General features: G+C 43.2%; 1 protein-coding gene across 2 annotated transcripts; it reads left to right on the top strand.

The window, feature by feature from the left end:
* The first annotated feature begins 8,040 nt into the window (after positions 1–8,040).
* exd1 (exonuclease 3'-5' domain containing 1) lies at positions 8,041–16,405 on the top strand. Of its 2 annotated transcripts, none has more exons than XM_071327506.1 (11): positions 8,041–8,321; positions 12,739–12,807; positions 12,930–12,960; positions 13,137–13,216; positions 13,353–13,420; positions 13,625–13,711; positions 13,831–13,935; positions 14,021–14,101; positions 14,237–14,380; positions 14,599–14,739; positions 14,972–16,405. In XM_071327506.1, exons 1-11 carry the CDS (start codon positions 8,192–8,194, stop codon positions 15,680–15,682), a joined length of 1,647 nt encoding a protein of 548 aa, XP_071183607.1. In that variant the 5' UTR covers positions 8,041–8,191; the 3' UTR covers positions 15,683–16,405. The 2 variants fall into 2 exon arrangements, with proteins under 2 accessions (XP_071183607.1, XP_071183606.1); XM_071327505.1 differs by having other exon boundaries at positions 14,548–14,739.
* The last annotated feature ends 1,411 nt before the right edge of the window (positions 16,406–17,816 follow it).

Raw genomic sequence — 17,816 nt, 5'->3', positions numbered from 1 at the left:
AACCAAGGCTGTTGAGTATGCCGTTAAGAATGTGGTGATTGACAGTCGAAAGTCTTGGCCAGGTCCATGAATACAGCTGCTCAGTATTGTCTCTTATCGATGGAGGTTATGATATCGTTTAGGACCTTGAGCATGGCTGAGGTGCACCCATGACCAGCTCGGAAACCAGATTGCATAGCGGAGAAGGTACGGTGGGATTCGAAATGGTCGGTGATCTGTTTGTTAAGTTGGCTTTCGAAGGCCTTAGAAAGGCAGGGTAGGATACATATAGGTCTGTAGCAGTTTGGGTCTAGAGTGTCTCCCCCTTTGAAGAGGGGATGACCGCGGCAGCTTTCCAATCTTTGGGGATCTCAGACAATACGAAAGAGGTTGAACAGGCTAATAATAGGGGTTGCAACAATTTCGGCTGATCATTTTAGAAATAGAGGGTCCCGATTGTCTAGCCCGGCTGATTTGTAGGGGTCCAGATTTTGCAGCACTTTCAGAACATCAGCTATCTGGATTTGGGTGAAGGAGAAATGGGGAGGCTTGTGCAAGTTGCTGTGGGGGGTACAGGGCTGTTGACCAGGGTAGGAGTGGCCAGGTGGAAAGCGTGGCCAGCCGTAGAAAAATGCTTATTGAAATTCTCAATTATCGTGGCTTTATCGGTGGCGACAGTGTTTCCTAGCCTCAGTGCAGTGGGCAGCTGGGAGGAGGTGCTCTTATTCTCCATGGACTTTACAGTGTCCCAGAACATTTTGGAGTTTGTGCTGCAGGATGCAAATTTCTGTTTGAAAAAGCTAGTCTTTGCTTTCCTAACTGCCTGTGTATATTGGTTCCTAACTTCCCTGAAAAGTTGTATATCGCGGGGGCTATTCGATGTACGTAATAGCATAGCAAGCAACATAGCAACATAGGCTAACAAATATAAGTGTTATACTAGCCTATTTCATTACATGCATAATATTATACTCATAAAGAGATGACATAGCTGCAAACTATCTTTTGCACGTTTCTCCGCTTTTTCCTAAACTGGGCACTTGATGGCTTAGACCTTTAGTTATCCATTTGTGTTGATTTGGCACTCGAGCATCAATACATCACCCATCCTCCAACACTGTCAACCAAGAGTCAAGACTAAACCAATTCACCTTGGTGGTGTGCAGACTGGTTTTATATTATTCTTAATGATTTCGCACAAACCTGAAAAAAATGCAACAATATGTCTGTGAAACTATATATTCACAGTATTATGAATGACTTGTGGTTTATTTGGTAGCATTTCGTAGTGTGACTGATTTTACTAATTGCATTAGTACTGTACAAAGTTAGAGGTGCGCTATTTGAAAGATTCCACCGCTCCCCCTTACTCAGGGAAGACCTGAGGTCAACCTACCCCCGCACCCCTCCCCATCTCATACCTCTGAGTGGGACACCTTCCCAGGTCACAAACTAGCTCACAAACTAGAATCAGGACACCCACTCCGACAATGTTAATTGACCCAGTCCCACACGCGGACATGATATCCTTGACGTGACGTGCAAATGAGCGATAGATAACCGATCGCGCAAGTGTCACCATTCCACATTTTTTTGTGTGGGCGCCCCGTGCGGCCCCTGGCAAGATGCCGCCCTGGGCGGCTGCCCATGTCGCCTATACCTAAATCCGCCATTGTGCAGGGCCTATAGGTTGGCATGCTTTCTCTCTATATGCAGCTATTAATAGGCTATATTTCGTTATTATGATATGTAGAGAGCTTGGAACTATAAGGTTCAAATCAAATCTAATCAAATTTTCTTGATCACATGTGCCGAATACCAGTTAGTTGAGGTATTATGTACATGTAGGTAGAGTTACTAAAGTGACTATGCATAGATGATAACAACAGAGAGTAGCAGCGCTGTAAAAGAGGGGGGGGGGGGGCAATGCAAATAGTCTGGGTAGCCATTTGATTAGGTGTTCAGGAGTCTTATGGCTTGGGGGTAGAAGCTGTTTAAAAGCCTCTTGGACCTTGACTTGGTGCTCCGGTACCGCTTGCCATGCGGTAGCAGAGAGAACAGCCTATGACTAGGGTGACTGGGGTCTTAGACAATTTTTAGGGCCTTCCTCTGACACCGCCTGGTATAGAGGTCCTGGATGGCAGGAAGCTTGGCCCCAGTGATGTGCTGGGCTGTTCGCACTACCCTCTGTAGTGCCTTGCGGTCGGAGGCCGAGCAGTTGCCATACCAGGCAGTGATGCAACCAGTCTGGATGCTCTCAATGGTGCAGCTATAGAACCTTTTCAGGATCTGAGGACCAATGCCAAATCTTTTCAGTCTCCTGAGGGGGAATAGGTTTTGTCATGCCCTCTTCAAGACTGTCTTGGTGTGCTTGGACCATGATAGTTTGTTGGTGATGTGGACACCAAGGAACTTCAAGCTCTCAACCTGCTCCACTGCAGCCCCGTCAATGAGAATGAGGGCGTGCTTGGTCCTCTTTTTCCTGTAGTCCACAATCATCTCTTTTGTCTTGATCACGTTGAGGGAGAGGTTGTTGTCCTGGCACCACACGGCCAGGTCTCTGACCTCCTCCCTACAGGCTGTCTCGTCATTGTCGGTGATTAGGCCTACCACTGTTGTCATCGGCAAACTTAATGATGGTGTTGGAGTCGTGCTTGACCGTGCAGTCATGAGTGAACAGGGAGTACAGGAGGGGACTGAGCACGCACCCCTCAGGGGCCCCTGTGTTGAGGATCAGCGTGGCGGATGTGTTGTTACCTACCTTTACCACCTGGGGGCGGCCCGTCAGGAAGGCCAGGATTCAGTTGCAGAGGGAGGTGTTTAGTGCCAGGGTCCTTAGCTTATTGGGGAGCTTTGAGGGCACTATCATGTTGAACGCTGAGCTGTAGTCAATGAATAGCATTCTCACATAGGTGATCCTTTTGTCCAGGTGGGAAAGGGCAGTGTGGAGTGCAATAGAGATTGCATCATCTGTGGATCTGTTGGGGCGGTATGCAAATTGGAGTGGGTCTAGGGTTTCTGGGATAATGGTGTTGATGTGAGCCATGACCAGCCTTTGAAGCACTTCATGGCTAGAGACGTGAGTGCCAGGGGTCCGTAGTCGTTTAGGCAGGTTACCTTGCACAGGCACTATGGTGGTCTGCTTAAAACATGTTGGTATTACAGACAAGGGCAGAGAGAGGTTGAAAATGTCAGTGAAGACACTTGCCAGTTGGTCAACGCATGCTCGCAGTACACGTCCTGGTAACCCGTCTGGCCCTGCGGCCTTGTGAATGTTGACCTGTTTAAAGGTCTTACTCACATCGGCTGCGGAGAGCGTGTTCACACAGTCTTCCAGAACAGCTGGTGTTCTCATGCATGGTTCAGTGTTATTTGCCTCGAAGCGAGCATAGAAGTAGTTTAGCTCATCTGGTAGGCTCATGTCACTGGGCAGCTCTAGGCTGTGCTTCCCTTTGTAGTCTGTAATGGTTTGCAAGTCCTGCCACATCCGACGAGCGTCAGAGTCAGTGTAGTATGATTCGATCTTAGTCCTGTATTGACGATTTGCCTGTTTGATGGTTCGTCGGAGGGCATAGCAGGATTTCTTATAAGCTTCCGGGTTAGAGTCCCGCTCCTTGAAAGCGGCAGCTCTAGCTTTTAGCTCAGTATGGATGTTGCCTGTAATCCATGGCTTCTGGTTGGGGTATGTATGTACGGTCACTGTGGGGACGACGTCATCGATGCATTTATTAATGAGGCCAATGACTGATGTGGAGTACTCCTCAATGCCATTGGAGGAATACTGTAACATTTTCCAGTCTGTGCTAGCAAAACAGTCCTGTAGCTTAGCATCTGCTTCATCTGAACACTTTTTTATTAATCTAGTGACTGGTGCTTTCCTGGTTCTATTTCCATTTTTGTTAAAATTGAGTTATTGACATAGCCTGAGTGTACAAAACTGTAGGAACACCTGGTCTTTCCATGACAGACTGACCAGGAGAATCACCAGATCTCCCGGGTGGCGCAGTGGTCTAGGGCACTGCATCGCAGTGCTAGCTGCGCCACCATAGTCTCTGGGTTCACGCCCAGGCTCTGTCGCAGCCGGCCGCAACCGGGAGGTCCGTGGGGCGACGCACAATTGGCATAGCGTCGTCCGGGTTAGGGAGGGTTTGGTCGGTAGGGATATCCTTGTCTCAGTATGTAAAATGTAATAAAATGTATGCTCTCTACTGTAAGTCGCTCTGGATAAGAGCGTCTGCTAAATGACTAAAATGTAAAAATGTCTAAAATGTAATCTAGGTGAAAGCTATGTTCCCTTATTGATGTCACTTCTTAAATCCACTTCAATCAGCGTAGATGAAGGGGAGGACACAGGTTAAAGAATAATTGTTAATCCTTGAGACAATTGAGACATGGATTGTGTGTGTTTGCCATTCAGAGGATGAATGAGCAAGACAAAATATATAAGTGCCTTTGAACGGTGTATGATAGTACATATAGGTGCAGGCGCACCGGTTTGAGTGTGTCAAGAACTGCAACGCTGCTGGGTTTTTCACGCTCAGCAGTTTCCCATGTGCATCAAGAATGGTCTACCATCCAAAGGACATCCAGCTAACTTGACACAACTGTGGGAAGCATTGAAGTCAACATGGGCCAGCATCCCTGTGGAACGCTTTCGACACCTTGTAGATTCCATGCCCTGACGAATTGAGGCTGTTCTGATTGCAAAAGGGGTGCAACTCAATATTAGGAAGGTGTTCCCAATGTTTTGTACACTCAGTGTATAGTACTCTAAATACCCCAATTCATGTTGCTAAGTTCAAAAGTATACAAGATAAAAATGTTGACACCATTCAAACCAATCAGGGTTCAGAACTTTAAAGCCAATTATCTCAGAATCATCTTTTTGCATATAGGACCTTATAGTCTCAAATTCTCAATGTATTAAAAAGCTGTTTCATATTATTTCATTACTCTATTCTTTAGAATTGCATTGTATTAATTGCAGTAGTTTTTGTTTCTAATGTCATTTTGATAATAGGACGCTGCCCCTCTAAGACAATTGCGTTCCAAAAGAGATATTGACCTGGCTACACAGCCTGGTCTCATAGACTAGACGTAACATAGTAAATGTAAATCCGGAACAATCAAATTAGCATGATATGTTACGTTTGGTACGATTACATAAGACAGAAGGTTACTTAAGGCAAAAAACTAAAGGAGGGTGATTGGTGAGGGTGGATCATCCTGGTCTCATAGACTAGCCAAGACGAATGCAAAAATTTATTTTTTTGTATCTTTATTTTTGCAGACTATCAACAGTAGTCAGAAATTGCTAATATGTTCACTATTGAAGGTTTACTTTTGTAAGTCACTTTCCCTAAAATAAATAAGCTCAGCGAGTAGATTGATGGGCGCTTCTTTTTGCTCAGGACAGCTCCTGTGTACTGTGTGAACGTAGCTACCCACTGGGCACACACTGGTTGAATCAATGTTGTTTCCACGTCATTTCAATTAAATTACATTGAACCAACATGAAATAGATGTTGAATTGACGTCTGTGCCTTCTGGGTATGAACTTCTGTACTGCTCGAGAAGTTGTGACTCTCAGGAGTGTAGTAGTGCTTGAATGAACTGCCAATCATATTGCTCAAATACAAATAGCACAACTGTTCTGTGTGTAATCTTCAATGGTGTAGTCTTCAAAATCAAATCAAATGTTATTGGTCACATACACGTGTTTTCCAGATGTTATTGCGGGTGTAGCTAAATACTTGTGTTTCTAGCTCCAACAGTGCAGTAATATCTAACAATTTCACAACAATACACACAAATCTAAGTAAGGAATGGAATTCAGAATATATAAATATATGGACGAGCAATGTCAGAGCGGCATAGAGTAAGATACAGGAGAATAGAATACAGCATATACATATGAGATGAGTGATGCAATTCAATGGCATTCAATGACGTGCTGAGAAGTAACTGTCCCGGTCGGTGCTGCTGCTTTGAAAGTGGTGTGAAAAGTACTGGGGCAAATGCCACACGTTTTCCGGTGGCTCTGAGTGACACTAGCTAGGTTTCCATTCAATTGGTGACAGATTTTCATGCAAATATTCTCGAATCCGCATTAAGAAAATATGCATATTTTCCCACCAGTGGTATGTTTCCACCAACTGAACTTGTTGCAGATAAAAATCTGTGCGTTATGACAGTGTACACAAATTGTACTTTAGCAAATGTCCCTACTCTGGTCTTGGCACCTGCACATAAACAGTGCAGGTAGGCTGTGCCTGGTTGGCTAGTCTACATGATGAGATTATTATGGATAAGAGCGAGAATATTTGTATTTGTCAAACGGCAGTCAAGCATCAATCCTCATGTCACCAGAATGAGACCCTCGATATTTATTGGAAAGCAGAATCAAGCTCATCACGTGCACTTTCACCACCCTGTGAAGTTCATCATAATATATTTAATCTGTAGTCTAATAAACTGCATGGTTTCCTGAGGCGTAGTGAGAGAACCACACAAATTTACTTCGATATGATGGTGATTATATCGATATTTGCACATAAAGTCATTCCTGGCAAAATTTCAAGCATGAATTAATTTTACCTACACACAATGGTGTAAAGTACTTAAGTAAAAATACTTTAAAGTACTACTTAAGTAGTTTCTGGGGGTATCTGTACTTTACTATTTATGTTTTTGCCAACTTTTACTTTACTACATTCCTAAAGAAAGTAATGTACTTTTTACTTCATACATTTTCCCTGAAACCCAAAAGCATTCCTTGAATTTTTAAAGAAATGTTTTCCAATTAACGCACTTATCAAGAGAACATCCCTGGTCATCTCTACTGCCTCTGATTTGGCGGATTCACTAAACACAAATTCCTTAGTTTGTAAATGATGTGTTGGAGTGTGCCTCTGGCTATCCGTCAATAAAAAAATAACAAATAAAATTGTGCAGTCTGGTTTGCTTAATATATTTGAAATTATTTATACTTTTACTTTTGATACTTAAGTATATTTTAGCAATTCCATTTAACTTTTGATACTTAAGTATATTTAAAACCAAAATCATGTTATACTTTTACTCAAGTAGTATTTTACTTGAGCCATTTTCTATGAAGGTATTTTTATGACTCTACTCACATAAAAACTGTAGATGGAAGCATGGTTATTGACAACAATCAATATTGAAAGGAGTATTTATTGTCAAGCATCACGCAAGGTCGAGCTGCCACAATAAGTGGTGGCATGCACCTTAAATGTTTGTTTGTGGCCCGCCATTATATAGAAGAAGAAGGTTGCCTGATGATGCATGACCACAGAGATAGAGCACTCTAGGGCCCAAAAGCCTGTTTAAGCATGAGCAGCTCCATTGAGGTCTTTCACCATTTTTAAGTAGTCAACTAGGTGGGACTTCCTATGGGTTAAGGAAGGATCACATAATTCCATCCAGGTCATCAGGAGGGATCAGCCAATGATTTATACTCATGAGAAAACGTTCCATAACTGAAAGTGGCAGTAAATCGCCAGCCATGGCATCATACCTGTTCAAACAACACACTATAGGTGGCAGTTTGGAACCTTTCAGTTTGTTTACCAACTCAAGAAGTAGCAGAAGAAATGGACTACTTCAGAATGGAGATGGCGCTGCCCATTTGCTCACGGTTTCCACTTGTTACCACAGCCACAAATTCAAAATTGGCTAAATCGTAATGTGATGTTATGGTTATAAAATGAAGGAAAAAAATCGCTTTTTGGTCTTAATTTAAAGTTAGGCATAAGGTTAGCAGCGTGGCTAAGGTTAGGTTTAAATCGTATATTAAGAAAATGCATTGTAAAAATACGGGTAGGCCATCATTGTAAAATAATAATTTGTTCTTAACTGACTTGCCTAGTTAAATAAAGGTTAAATAAAATACAAAAATAGGCGGGGTTTATAACTATGGCTGTGGTAACTACATCTGCTCTCGCAGACGCCATATGGGCATTTACAATGTTGCCTTCTCTAACTACCTATCTCTGTATGGCCTGACCCCTCACACGCTCCACCCCCTGGCCGTCAATCAATCACGTTCACGTAGTTGATTCCTCGCACCTGCTTTGGTCAAGGCACATGTTGGTAAAAAAAAAGTATCGACAGAGATTGATTAGCTGTCATTAGCTTTAACTTTGCTTGATACATTGAACAACAAGCATAGCAATTGTTGTTTAGAAAGATGACCATGGACGACTTTCAATTCATGGATAGCTTCAAGAGAAAACGCATCAAATTGACCCTCAAGACTGCGACTTTCCTTGGAATTGTTCAGCGGATAAACACCAATAAAACTGTGATTTTGGAGGACGGTAAGATATAAAATGAATGCACTGACTTACAATATCTTGATTTGAACTATTTTTCAGTTTTACATGGCCATATTTTTTGCAAAGAATCTCCACGGCATCTGATCACAATCAGCTCAGCTAGTTTGCTATGGTAGCTAACGTTAGTTAGCCAGCAGAGGCGGTTTTTCCAGAAAGGTGTGCGCATGTGTTAGGGACTGACCTGGACCCGGTTTCCCAAAAGCATCTCCAATCAAATGTATTTATTAAGCCATTTTTACATCAGCAGTTGTCACAAAGTGCTTATACAGAACCCAGCCTAAAACCCCCATAGATTTAGAAGCACAGTGGCTAGGAAAAACAACCTAGAAAGGCATGAACCTAGGACCAGGCTCCGAAGGCTGACCAGTCCTCTTCTGGCTGTGCCTGATGGAGAACCAGGCCGTTCTTCAAGATGTTTACACGTTCATAGATGACCAGCAGGGTCAAGTAATAATAACAGTGGTTATAGAGCAGTGGTCACCAACCTTTTTGGAGTCGATCATTTTCTGAGTCAAAATGCAAAACGAGACCCACTGTTCAGAATATTTTTTTTACATTACTTAATAAACGTAAGCCTATGCAACATTAAGCAATTAAAAACGGTTCTGTAGAAAATTGGCTATGCCGTAATTGCCCAATGTTCTTTTCAGACCTTTTTCAAATTGTTTCAAAATGTTAGGTATATGATCACACAGGTAATACATAATTTGTTGTATTACTTGCAAGGCATGGCTGAGTGAGTGCCTGCTTCTGATGGCCAGTCTGAGGGGAGGGATGGAGCAGTGGTGAGGCTGCCTCTCACCTGACTCATAGTCCATCCTCTCCCTCCCTCCGCTGAGAAAAGGGGACACAGTCTTCCAGCTGATGGCGAAACTTGTCGTACTCCATTATTTCTGCCTCATGCACCAATTCATGTTACTCCTATGACCAGAGAAAGTAAAATATTCCTTGACGTTAAAAGACAAGATGCAAATAATAACGCTGATCGAAACACTTTGTTATACTCCTTCATTGCAGTGCTGGTTGTAGCATGAGTGGAAGTAGGGCGAATGTGCTTTTTATTGCTTATAAAACTGTTGAACAAAGTGTTGACAGTGCTGAATAACAGCATGAACTTACTCATAAAACAGCAGCTCTGCTGTATTCATTGAGTCTCTCACTAGTCATGGTTATAAGTGTTAATCTCACATTATCAACTTTTCTGTGCGTTCCAAGGTTTCTTTTTACAGTCTACGGCTTGAGGGAGCTCAGATCACTGTGTCTGCAGTTATCTAATTAGCCAGCGGTAGGCCTATAGGTGCACTTGATTTGCCCTCTGGGGCTGCCGGGTAGGCATAGTTTTACCTTCAGATACATAAAATGGGAACACTGCCTACCCGGCGCTAGGGCTGCTGAATCAAGTGCACCTACCACCAACAGTGCGAAACAAATAAAAACGAAATGGGAACGCAAGGATTATTATTATTATTATTTTTTACATAAATTTTTGGTGAAAGACTAGGAATGGCTTGGAGATCGACCAGTCGATCGAATCAGATTTTGTTCAAATCAAATGTTCAATTGTTCAAATCCAATTTTATTTGTCAAATGCGCCTAATACAAAAGGTGTAGACCTTACCGTGAAATTCTTACTTACAATGCAGTTTTAAGAAAATGTTAAGTAAATATTTTCTAAATAAACGAAAGGGGGTGGAAACAACACAATAAGTCGTCAATAACGAGGCTATATACAGGGGGTACCGGTACCGAGTTATAGAGGATGCACCAGGTCAGCACCTCAGAAGTAAAATGCCAGTTGGCTTTTCGTAGCCAAGCATTGAAGTCGAGACAGCAGGTGGGAGAGAGGGTCGAAACAACATTAGGTCCGGAACAAGTTAGCACGTCCGGTGAACAGGTCAGGGTTCCATAGCCGCAGGCAGAACAGCAGAAACTGGATCAGCAGCACGAGCAGGTGGACTGGGGACAGCCAGGAATCGTCAGGCCAGGTAGTCCTGAGGCATGGTCCTAGGGCTCAGGTTCTCCGGGAGGGGAGAGGGAACATGTGTAGCCTGATGTGTGCGATAATGTGTAGCCTGATGTGTGCGATAATTTTTTAAAGAGAAAAATGCATTAGAATAAGCCGCCTTAATATTTGCAGCCATAGATGGTAAGATAATATAATTACCATCTATAATATACCATCTATAACCATCTATAATATATATAGGAGCTGATCCATCATCAGTATTGTGCAATAATTTTAATGCCTCAAGTCTTCAACTGGCAGCTTCATTAAATAGTACCCGCTAAACACCAGTCTCAACGTCAACAGTGAAGAGGTGAGTCCGGGATGCTGGCCTTCTAGACAGAGTTCTTCTGTCAAGTGTTTTCCTCATCTTAATCTTTTTATTGGCCAGTCTGAGATATGTATTTTTCTTTGTTTTATTTCTGCTTTAATCAAAACAACAGTTTTCAGCTGTGCTAACATAATTGAAAAAAGGTTTTCTAATGATCAATTAGCCTTTTAAGATGATAAACTTGGATTAGCTAACACATCGTACCATTGGAACACCGGAGTGATGGTTGCTGATAATGGGCCTCTGTACGTCTACAGTTAAGTCAGAAGTTTACATACACCATAGCCAAATACATTTAAACTCAGTTTTTCACAATTCCTAACATTTAATCCTAGTAAAAATTCCCTGTTTTAGGTCAATTAGGATCACCACTTTATTTTAAGAATGTGAAATGTCAGAATAATAGTGATTTATTTCAGCTTTTATTTCATCACATTCCCAGTGGGTCAGAAGTTTACATACACTCAATTAGTATTTGGTAGCATTGCCTTTAAATTGTTTAACTTGGGTCAAATGTTTCGGGTAGCCTTCCACAAGCTTCCCACAATAAGTTGGTGAATTTTGGCCCATTCCTCCTGACAGAGCTGGTGTAACTGAGTCAGTGTTGTAGGCACCTTGCTCTCACACGCTTTTTCAGTTCTGCCCACAAATTTTCTATAGGATTGAGGTCAGGGCTTTGTGATGGCCACTCCAATACCTTGACTTTGTTGTCCTTAAGCCATTTTGCCACAACTTTGGGATTATGCTTGGGGTCATTGTCCATTTGGAAGACCCACTTGCAACGAAGCTTTAACTTCCTGACTGATGTCTTGAGATGTTGCTTCAATATATCCACATAATTTCCCTACCTCATGATGCCATTTATTTTGTGAAGTGCAGCAGTCCCTCCTGCAGCAAAGCACCCCCACAACATGATGCTGCCACCCCGTGCTTCACAGTTGGGATGGTGATGTTTGGCTTGCAAGCCTCCCCCTTTTCCTCCAAACATAACGTGGTCATTATGGCCAAACAGTTCTATTTTTGCTTCATCAGACCAGAGGACATTTCTCCAAAAGTGCGTTCTTTGTCCCCATGTGCAGTTGCAAACCATAGACTGGCTTTTTTATGGCGGTTTTGGAGCAGTGGCTTCTTCCTTGCTGAGCGGCCTTTCAGGTTATGTCGATATAGGACTCGTTTTACTGTGGATATAGATACCTTGTACCTGTTTCCTCATGCATCTTCACAAGGTCCTTTGCTGTTCTGGGATTGATTTGCACTTTTCGCACCAAAGTATGTTCACCTCTAGGAGACAGAACGCGTCTCCTTCCTGAGCGGTATGACGGCTGCGTGGTCCCATGGTGTTTGTACTTGCATACTGTTGTTTGTACAGATGAACGTGGTACCTTCAGGCGTTTGGAAATTGATCCCAAGGATGAACCAGACTTGTGGAGGTCTACAATTTTGGCTGATTTGATTTTCCCATGATGTCAAGCAAAGAGGCACTGAGTTTGAAGGTAGGCCTTGAAATGCATCCACAGGTACACCTCCAATTGACTCAAATTATGTCAATTAGCCTATCAGAAGCTTCTAAAGCCACAACATAATTTTCTGGAGTTTTCCAAGCTGTTTAAAAGCACAGTCAACTTAGTGTATGTAATCTTCTGACCCACTGGAATTGTGATACAGTGAGATAATCTGTCTGTTAACAATTGTTGGAAAAATGACTTGTCATGCACAAAGTAGATGTCCTAACCGACTTGCCAAAACTATAGTTTGTTAACAAGAAATTTGTGGAGTGGTTGTTAAACGAGTTTTAATGACTCCAACCTAAGTGTATGTAAACTTCCGACTTCAACTCTATGTAGATATTCCATTAAAAATCAGCCCTTTCCAGCTACAATAGTCATTTACAACATTAACAATGTCGACACTGTATTTCTGATAAATTTGATGTTATTTTAACGGACAATTCTTGGGGGAAATTTCTAAGTGACCCCAAACTTTTGAACAGTAGTGTAGCTAGCTAGTATTTGACTGTTGCATGAAGCTAGTAGTCTGCAATGTATGGGTTTAATCTTTTTCAGTTGTGGATGTCAAGAATGGAAGGAAATTCCCTGGAGTGAAACTATTCTTTGGACATGAAATTCTGAATGGTAGGCAGCCTGAATCGTGCACTTTTATTTCTGTCATTATTATTAGCTAGTTTTTCAAGTTGAATCTAATCGTCTCTGGTCTTCTGCTATGAATAACTGTTAGTTACCCTTCTATCTTTCAGTGGAATTCCCAAATGTAACAAAGACTGACCGGTATGTCCGATATTGACGTCATTAGTGAATGGATGAAAGATTATCTAACTATGGAATTATTCTTTGTATGCATCTGTCATATTTTACAATAGTTGACTTTGCTCACGGATAAATGAAGGTGTCATTAGTATTGCATGCAATAATACCAAAAGACTGTCGTCTGCTCTGTGGCTCAGAGATAACACCAGTGACCACAGACCTGAAGGTCACCTGACAGTGGCAGAGTTCCAGCCTTACAGGAAGGGTCTCATACTGAGTGAGTTGACCTCAGGTTAAATACTATATTGTACACGTTTAGCTAGTAGAAGCCATAGATTTGCATCATTAGCTTTTTTCTTTAGTTGGTTTATATGATCTATGTAGTACTACAAATAGATATCCGCCATCCTCAGATGACGATGATGAGAGCCATGTCAACTTTGTGGTCATTGATGAGTTCCATGAGAAGTTTGGTCCTGCTGTGAGTACCTAACCCTCACAATCACTGTTTCATATCACCTAGCCCCTGGGTGTAAGCTTCACATTACATAGCCTATTGGCATACAGATGTGGATAACATTTCTGAGGAAAATGAATCTAGTGGGAGCCTAAAGAGGTGTGTGTCCTGTCCTGTGGGCGTACGGATTGAACTCTAGCACCTTGCTTGGTCATGCTCTCCACCTAGATGATGCACATCCGGAAGCAGCAGGTGATCGGGATAGGAGCTGACGGAGTCGGGACGTTCCAGCACGAGAGACTCTGTTGGCTGCAGGTGAGGAAAGAGACAGATCCTACCTAGGCTTTTACATATGTGTGTTCTATTTCACATAATCTATTACTTTTCATCGTTGGAAATTTGAACAACTGAACTATGTCCAATCTCCTTTGTAGATTGCCACTAAGAACAAGGTGTACCTCTTTGACATCCTGTTGCTTGGAGCCCGGGCCTTTAAGAACGGCCTGTCCATGATCCTAGAAAATAACCACATATTAAAGGTGAGTAATTTAGATGGGAGAGTCGGACATATCCCATTTCACTTCCACCTCATGCAATTTCTGTCTGTATATATTTGTTGTTCAGGTCACTCATGACTGCCGGAGCCTCGCCGGATGTCTGATGGCTCAGTTTGGAGTAAATCTCACCAACGTCTTTGACACGCAGGTACTATACTATAGAGTGTGCAGCCTAGATGTTGTTGTTGTTCTATGAATGGATTCTTACTTACCTGTAGGCATCATACCAGGTGTTGTCCTACCTGCCTTATCACAGCAATGTAGTCATGTTATTTCTCCATAGGTGGCAGATATCCTGTGCTTCTACACAGCGACCGGTGGCTTCCTGCCAGACAGGGTCAGTACCCTACCGAAGGTGGTGAGCCTACATTTGAAGATGTCCTCGTCACAACTCTCCTCTCTCAACATCAAGTCTCTGCTCACCAAGGTACAGAACCCTAAAGGAGGGAACATAGCACAGCATTATGGATGTGGTGTGTGTGTCTTTGTCTCAGTGGAACAGAGACCTGTTGGAAGACTTGTATTTGTGTGTGTTAAAGGTTTACAAGATGTGTCTGTACTAAACCTGTATCGGTGTGTCTACTAAACCTGTAGGAGGATAAAGAGGTGTGGTATGTGCGTCCCTGCCCTTTGTCCCTGCTGAAGGTCATGGCCCTGTCGGTGATCCACCTGCAGCCTCTGAGACTGGTGCTGCTGGATGCCCTCATGGCTGACTACACAGGCCTGGTGGACTCCTACCTCAGCGGCAGCCGAGAGGAACCTGTCCACATGCAGAACATCGGCTCGGTGAGCCACTGAGCTTCACACACACGACCCAACACAACCACCCAGATAAAGTATTTACATACTCAAACGTCCAGAGCCACTTACTCATTACTGTACATATGGCAATGTTGAGAGAATATTTAGTGACGTAAAAATGAATAGATCTCCATGGCTGTAATTGTCTGAGATATAAATGTCTGTGTTGTGTTGAGATGATATAGAAGCTCATGGGCAGCTGTGTGTCTGTCTACAGAGCAGTGTTCTGGAGCTGCCCAGGGAGCTGCGGGAGTTGGAGCACACGCGTCAGAAGCGCCAGAAGTGGGCCGTCGACCGCTACCCTGTCACTGAGCAGGGCCTGCTGGAGCGCTCCAACCCCAGACCCCTACCCCCATCACAGAATGGGCAGGGCCAGGACACAGCCACCCAAAGACAACCAGACCCTCCTGTCCCCACAGAAGTGGTGCCTGTAGTCCCAGCACCAGGACAGGGCCCAGCAGAGAAACCCCGTCCCAGCAGTACCCTGGGGGCCTCCGACCCCGACGCTATGACCAGTGCCCTGACACAAGAGGCCCAGCAGAGCTACAGGAAACAGCCGTCTGGAGTCGTCAGCTCAGTGGCTCCATCAGGAGCAACAGGACTCTTGGAGATAGTGATGGACACAATGGCAGGCAGAGGGAGGTCCCTGTTGAAAGACCCAACGCCACCCATTCTCCCTGTGTTCCCCTCCCTGGGAAGAGGCCTGGCTCTCCCGATACCAGCAGCCCAGGTCCCCAAGGAGAGCCCCGGAGCCCTGAAGACCCAGGCCCCAGTGGGGAGGGTGGAGGTGCCTGTCCCCCCAGGTCCAATACCCAGCCCAGTACAGCCATCTGAAAACATCCCTGGTGCTGGGAGAGGCCTCATACAGAAACCCCAAGGTCTGACCTCTCCTCTCAGTCTCTCCTTCAGTTCATTTAGAAAGAGATGATGATTAGGATTCATCTCAATCACCACCTATAATTGGGATTGGTTGGTTCAAAATTACTTTTGTACATTTTTATTCTATGACGACCACTAGGTGGCGGTAAATTGTCAATTCTGTTTGCAATATAAATTGCACCAATGTTTGGGGGTGAAACTATATTGTTGTAGTTAACTGCTTTTCTATTTCAAATGTACAATACGTACGATATCAAATCATAATTGGATGAGTGATATTTAGAATTGTGTCCCATGATATCTGGTTAACCTGTACATTTGTTAATTTAAAAATAGAAGCTTAAAATAGACTTAAATTGCTGTTCAGCACTTGTTCCTTTACAAAGTTAAATGAACACCAGTTCAATACTCTGATTTATTGTGATTCTGTCTTTCTCTCTTTCTGGCCTGATTTGCATGAGTAATGGTACATTCTGAATCTGTGTTAAGTGCAGTCATTTCACTTGGTAATGAGGTCCTTGGCGTACAGGGAATATTCTGCCAGGCTACAGCCTGATAATGTCCAACTAATTCCTTTGATAACAATACAGAACATAGTGTATCAATTCATACCAGCCCGCACCTGGATGATCTGTGCAGCACCAGCAGAATTATAGTTCAGCCAAATGAAGCACATCAAGTCCAAATGTTGAGGACATGAAAAATCTGTGTAAAACAAACGCTAACACAGAATAAAGTACCCAATATAGCTTAGGATGATCAATTTACTAATTTTGGCTTCATGGTTGCTGTTAATTGAGGTGGAACGCAGGAAAGCATTGATGGATATGCTGTTAATGAAAGAAAAACATTGTTTCTGGAAGGTTGCTTTGATTACAGATGACTGCAAAACCATTAGAGCTGGCACAGAATAAATGCAGGATGTTGACATGAAATTGATATTGCCTGTCTGCAGCACTAATCACTCAAGAAGTTCAGATGCTGACGATCATAAGTACCCAACACCTGCCATGTTTTACACAGGAAAACAAAGCCATGTCTTTCTTAATCTATGGGCTTCCTGAATTAGGATACTGCAATGCGGATATTACACACGTGTTCCACAAAGAGCCACTTTGAATTCATTTTCAGAGGTGCAGTTTGGGATCAACAGGATATTAAGACAAAAACAATGTGTTTAAACCGCAGCAGGGCGCGCGGTACAAATGGTGCCCACATTAATCACGTCTTATTGCCATGGTTATCTACGTATAGCAGCTTGGGCTCATGCCAGGTACCCACATTGAAGGCATGAAACAGATAAAGTAGTCTTTTAATTAACTAGGAGGGAGCAGAGCACAAAGACCCATCTCTCTTAGCAACTGGCGCCTCCTCAGCTTCTGCTAGGGACTGGATCGATAGTAGTGAATGGCGGGCGGATTGATACAGTTACATGTCGGGATATTATTTTTGCCGATATATCGTGTAGTTCTGACTCGCAGTAGTTTTGCGCTACTTGGCTGAACCTGCACCAAAATGGCAGCGTTGACTTTTTAAATAGGAGCCAGTTTGTTTTCAGCAAATTCCATGACTGATCAAAACTAGTTTTTTTTCATGGCTCTCTTTTGTCCCTCTGCACCAGACATATGGTGAGATCATGGATTACTCTATACTTAATCTCCTAGCCTCCTAGGCCTTTAGCGCTTCTATGCTTCATCTCCTAGGCCTTTAGCGCTTCTATGCTTCATCTCCTAGGCCTTTAGCGCTTCTATGCTTCATCTCCTAGGCCTTTAGCGCTTCTATGCTTCATCTCCTAGGCCTTTAGCGCTTCTATGCTTCATCTCCTAGGCCTTTAGCGCTTCTATGCTTCATCTCCTAGGCCTTTAGCGCTTCTATGCTTCATCTCCTAGGCCTTTAGCGCTTCTATGCTTCATCTCCTAGGCCTTTAGCGCTTCTATGCTTCATCTCCTAGGCCTTTAGCGCTTCTATGCTTCATCTCCTAGGCCTTTAGCGCTTCTATGCTTCATCTCCTAGGCCTTTAGCGCTTCTGAGCTTCTTTTAGATTTCAAACTGAAAGTCATCTTGTTTCCAGTAATGTGACTGAAAATAGAATTCCAATCAATTTAGTCTTGAAACATTGACCAGTGGCTGTAAGAGCCCTCCTGCATTAAGGTTTTCACGAGGTTCTCTTCACTGTTGGGCTG

Source organism: Salvelinus alpinus, chromosome 9 (genome assembly GCF_045679555.1).
Source record: "Salvelinus alpinus chromosome 9, SLU_Salpinus.1, whole genome shotgun sequence".
NCBI lineage: Eukaryota > Metazoa > Chordata > Actinopteri > Salmoniformes > Salmonidae > Salvelinus > Salvelinus alpinus.
The sequence above is the reverse complement of the archived record's forward strand: the minus strand, read 5'-3'. Positions and strand labels throughout refer to the sequence as shown.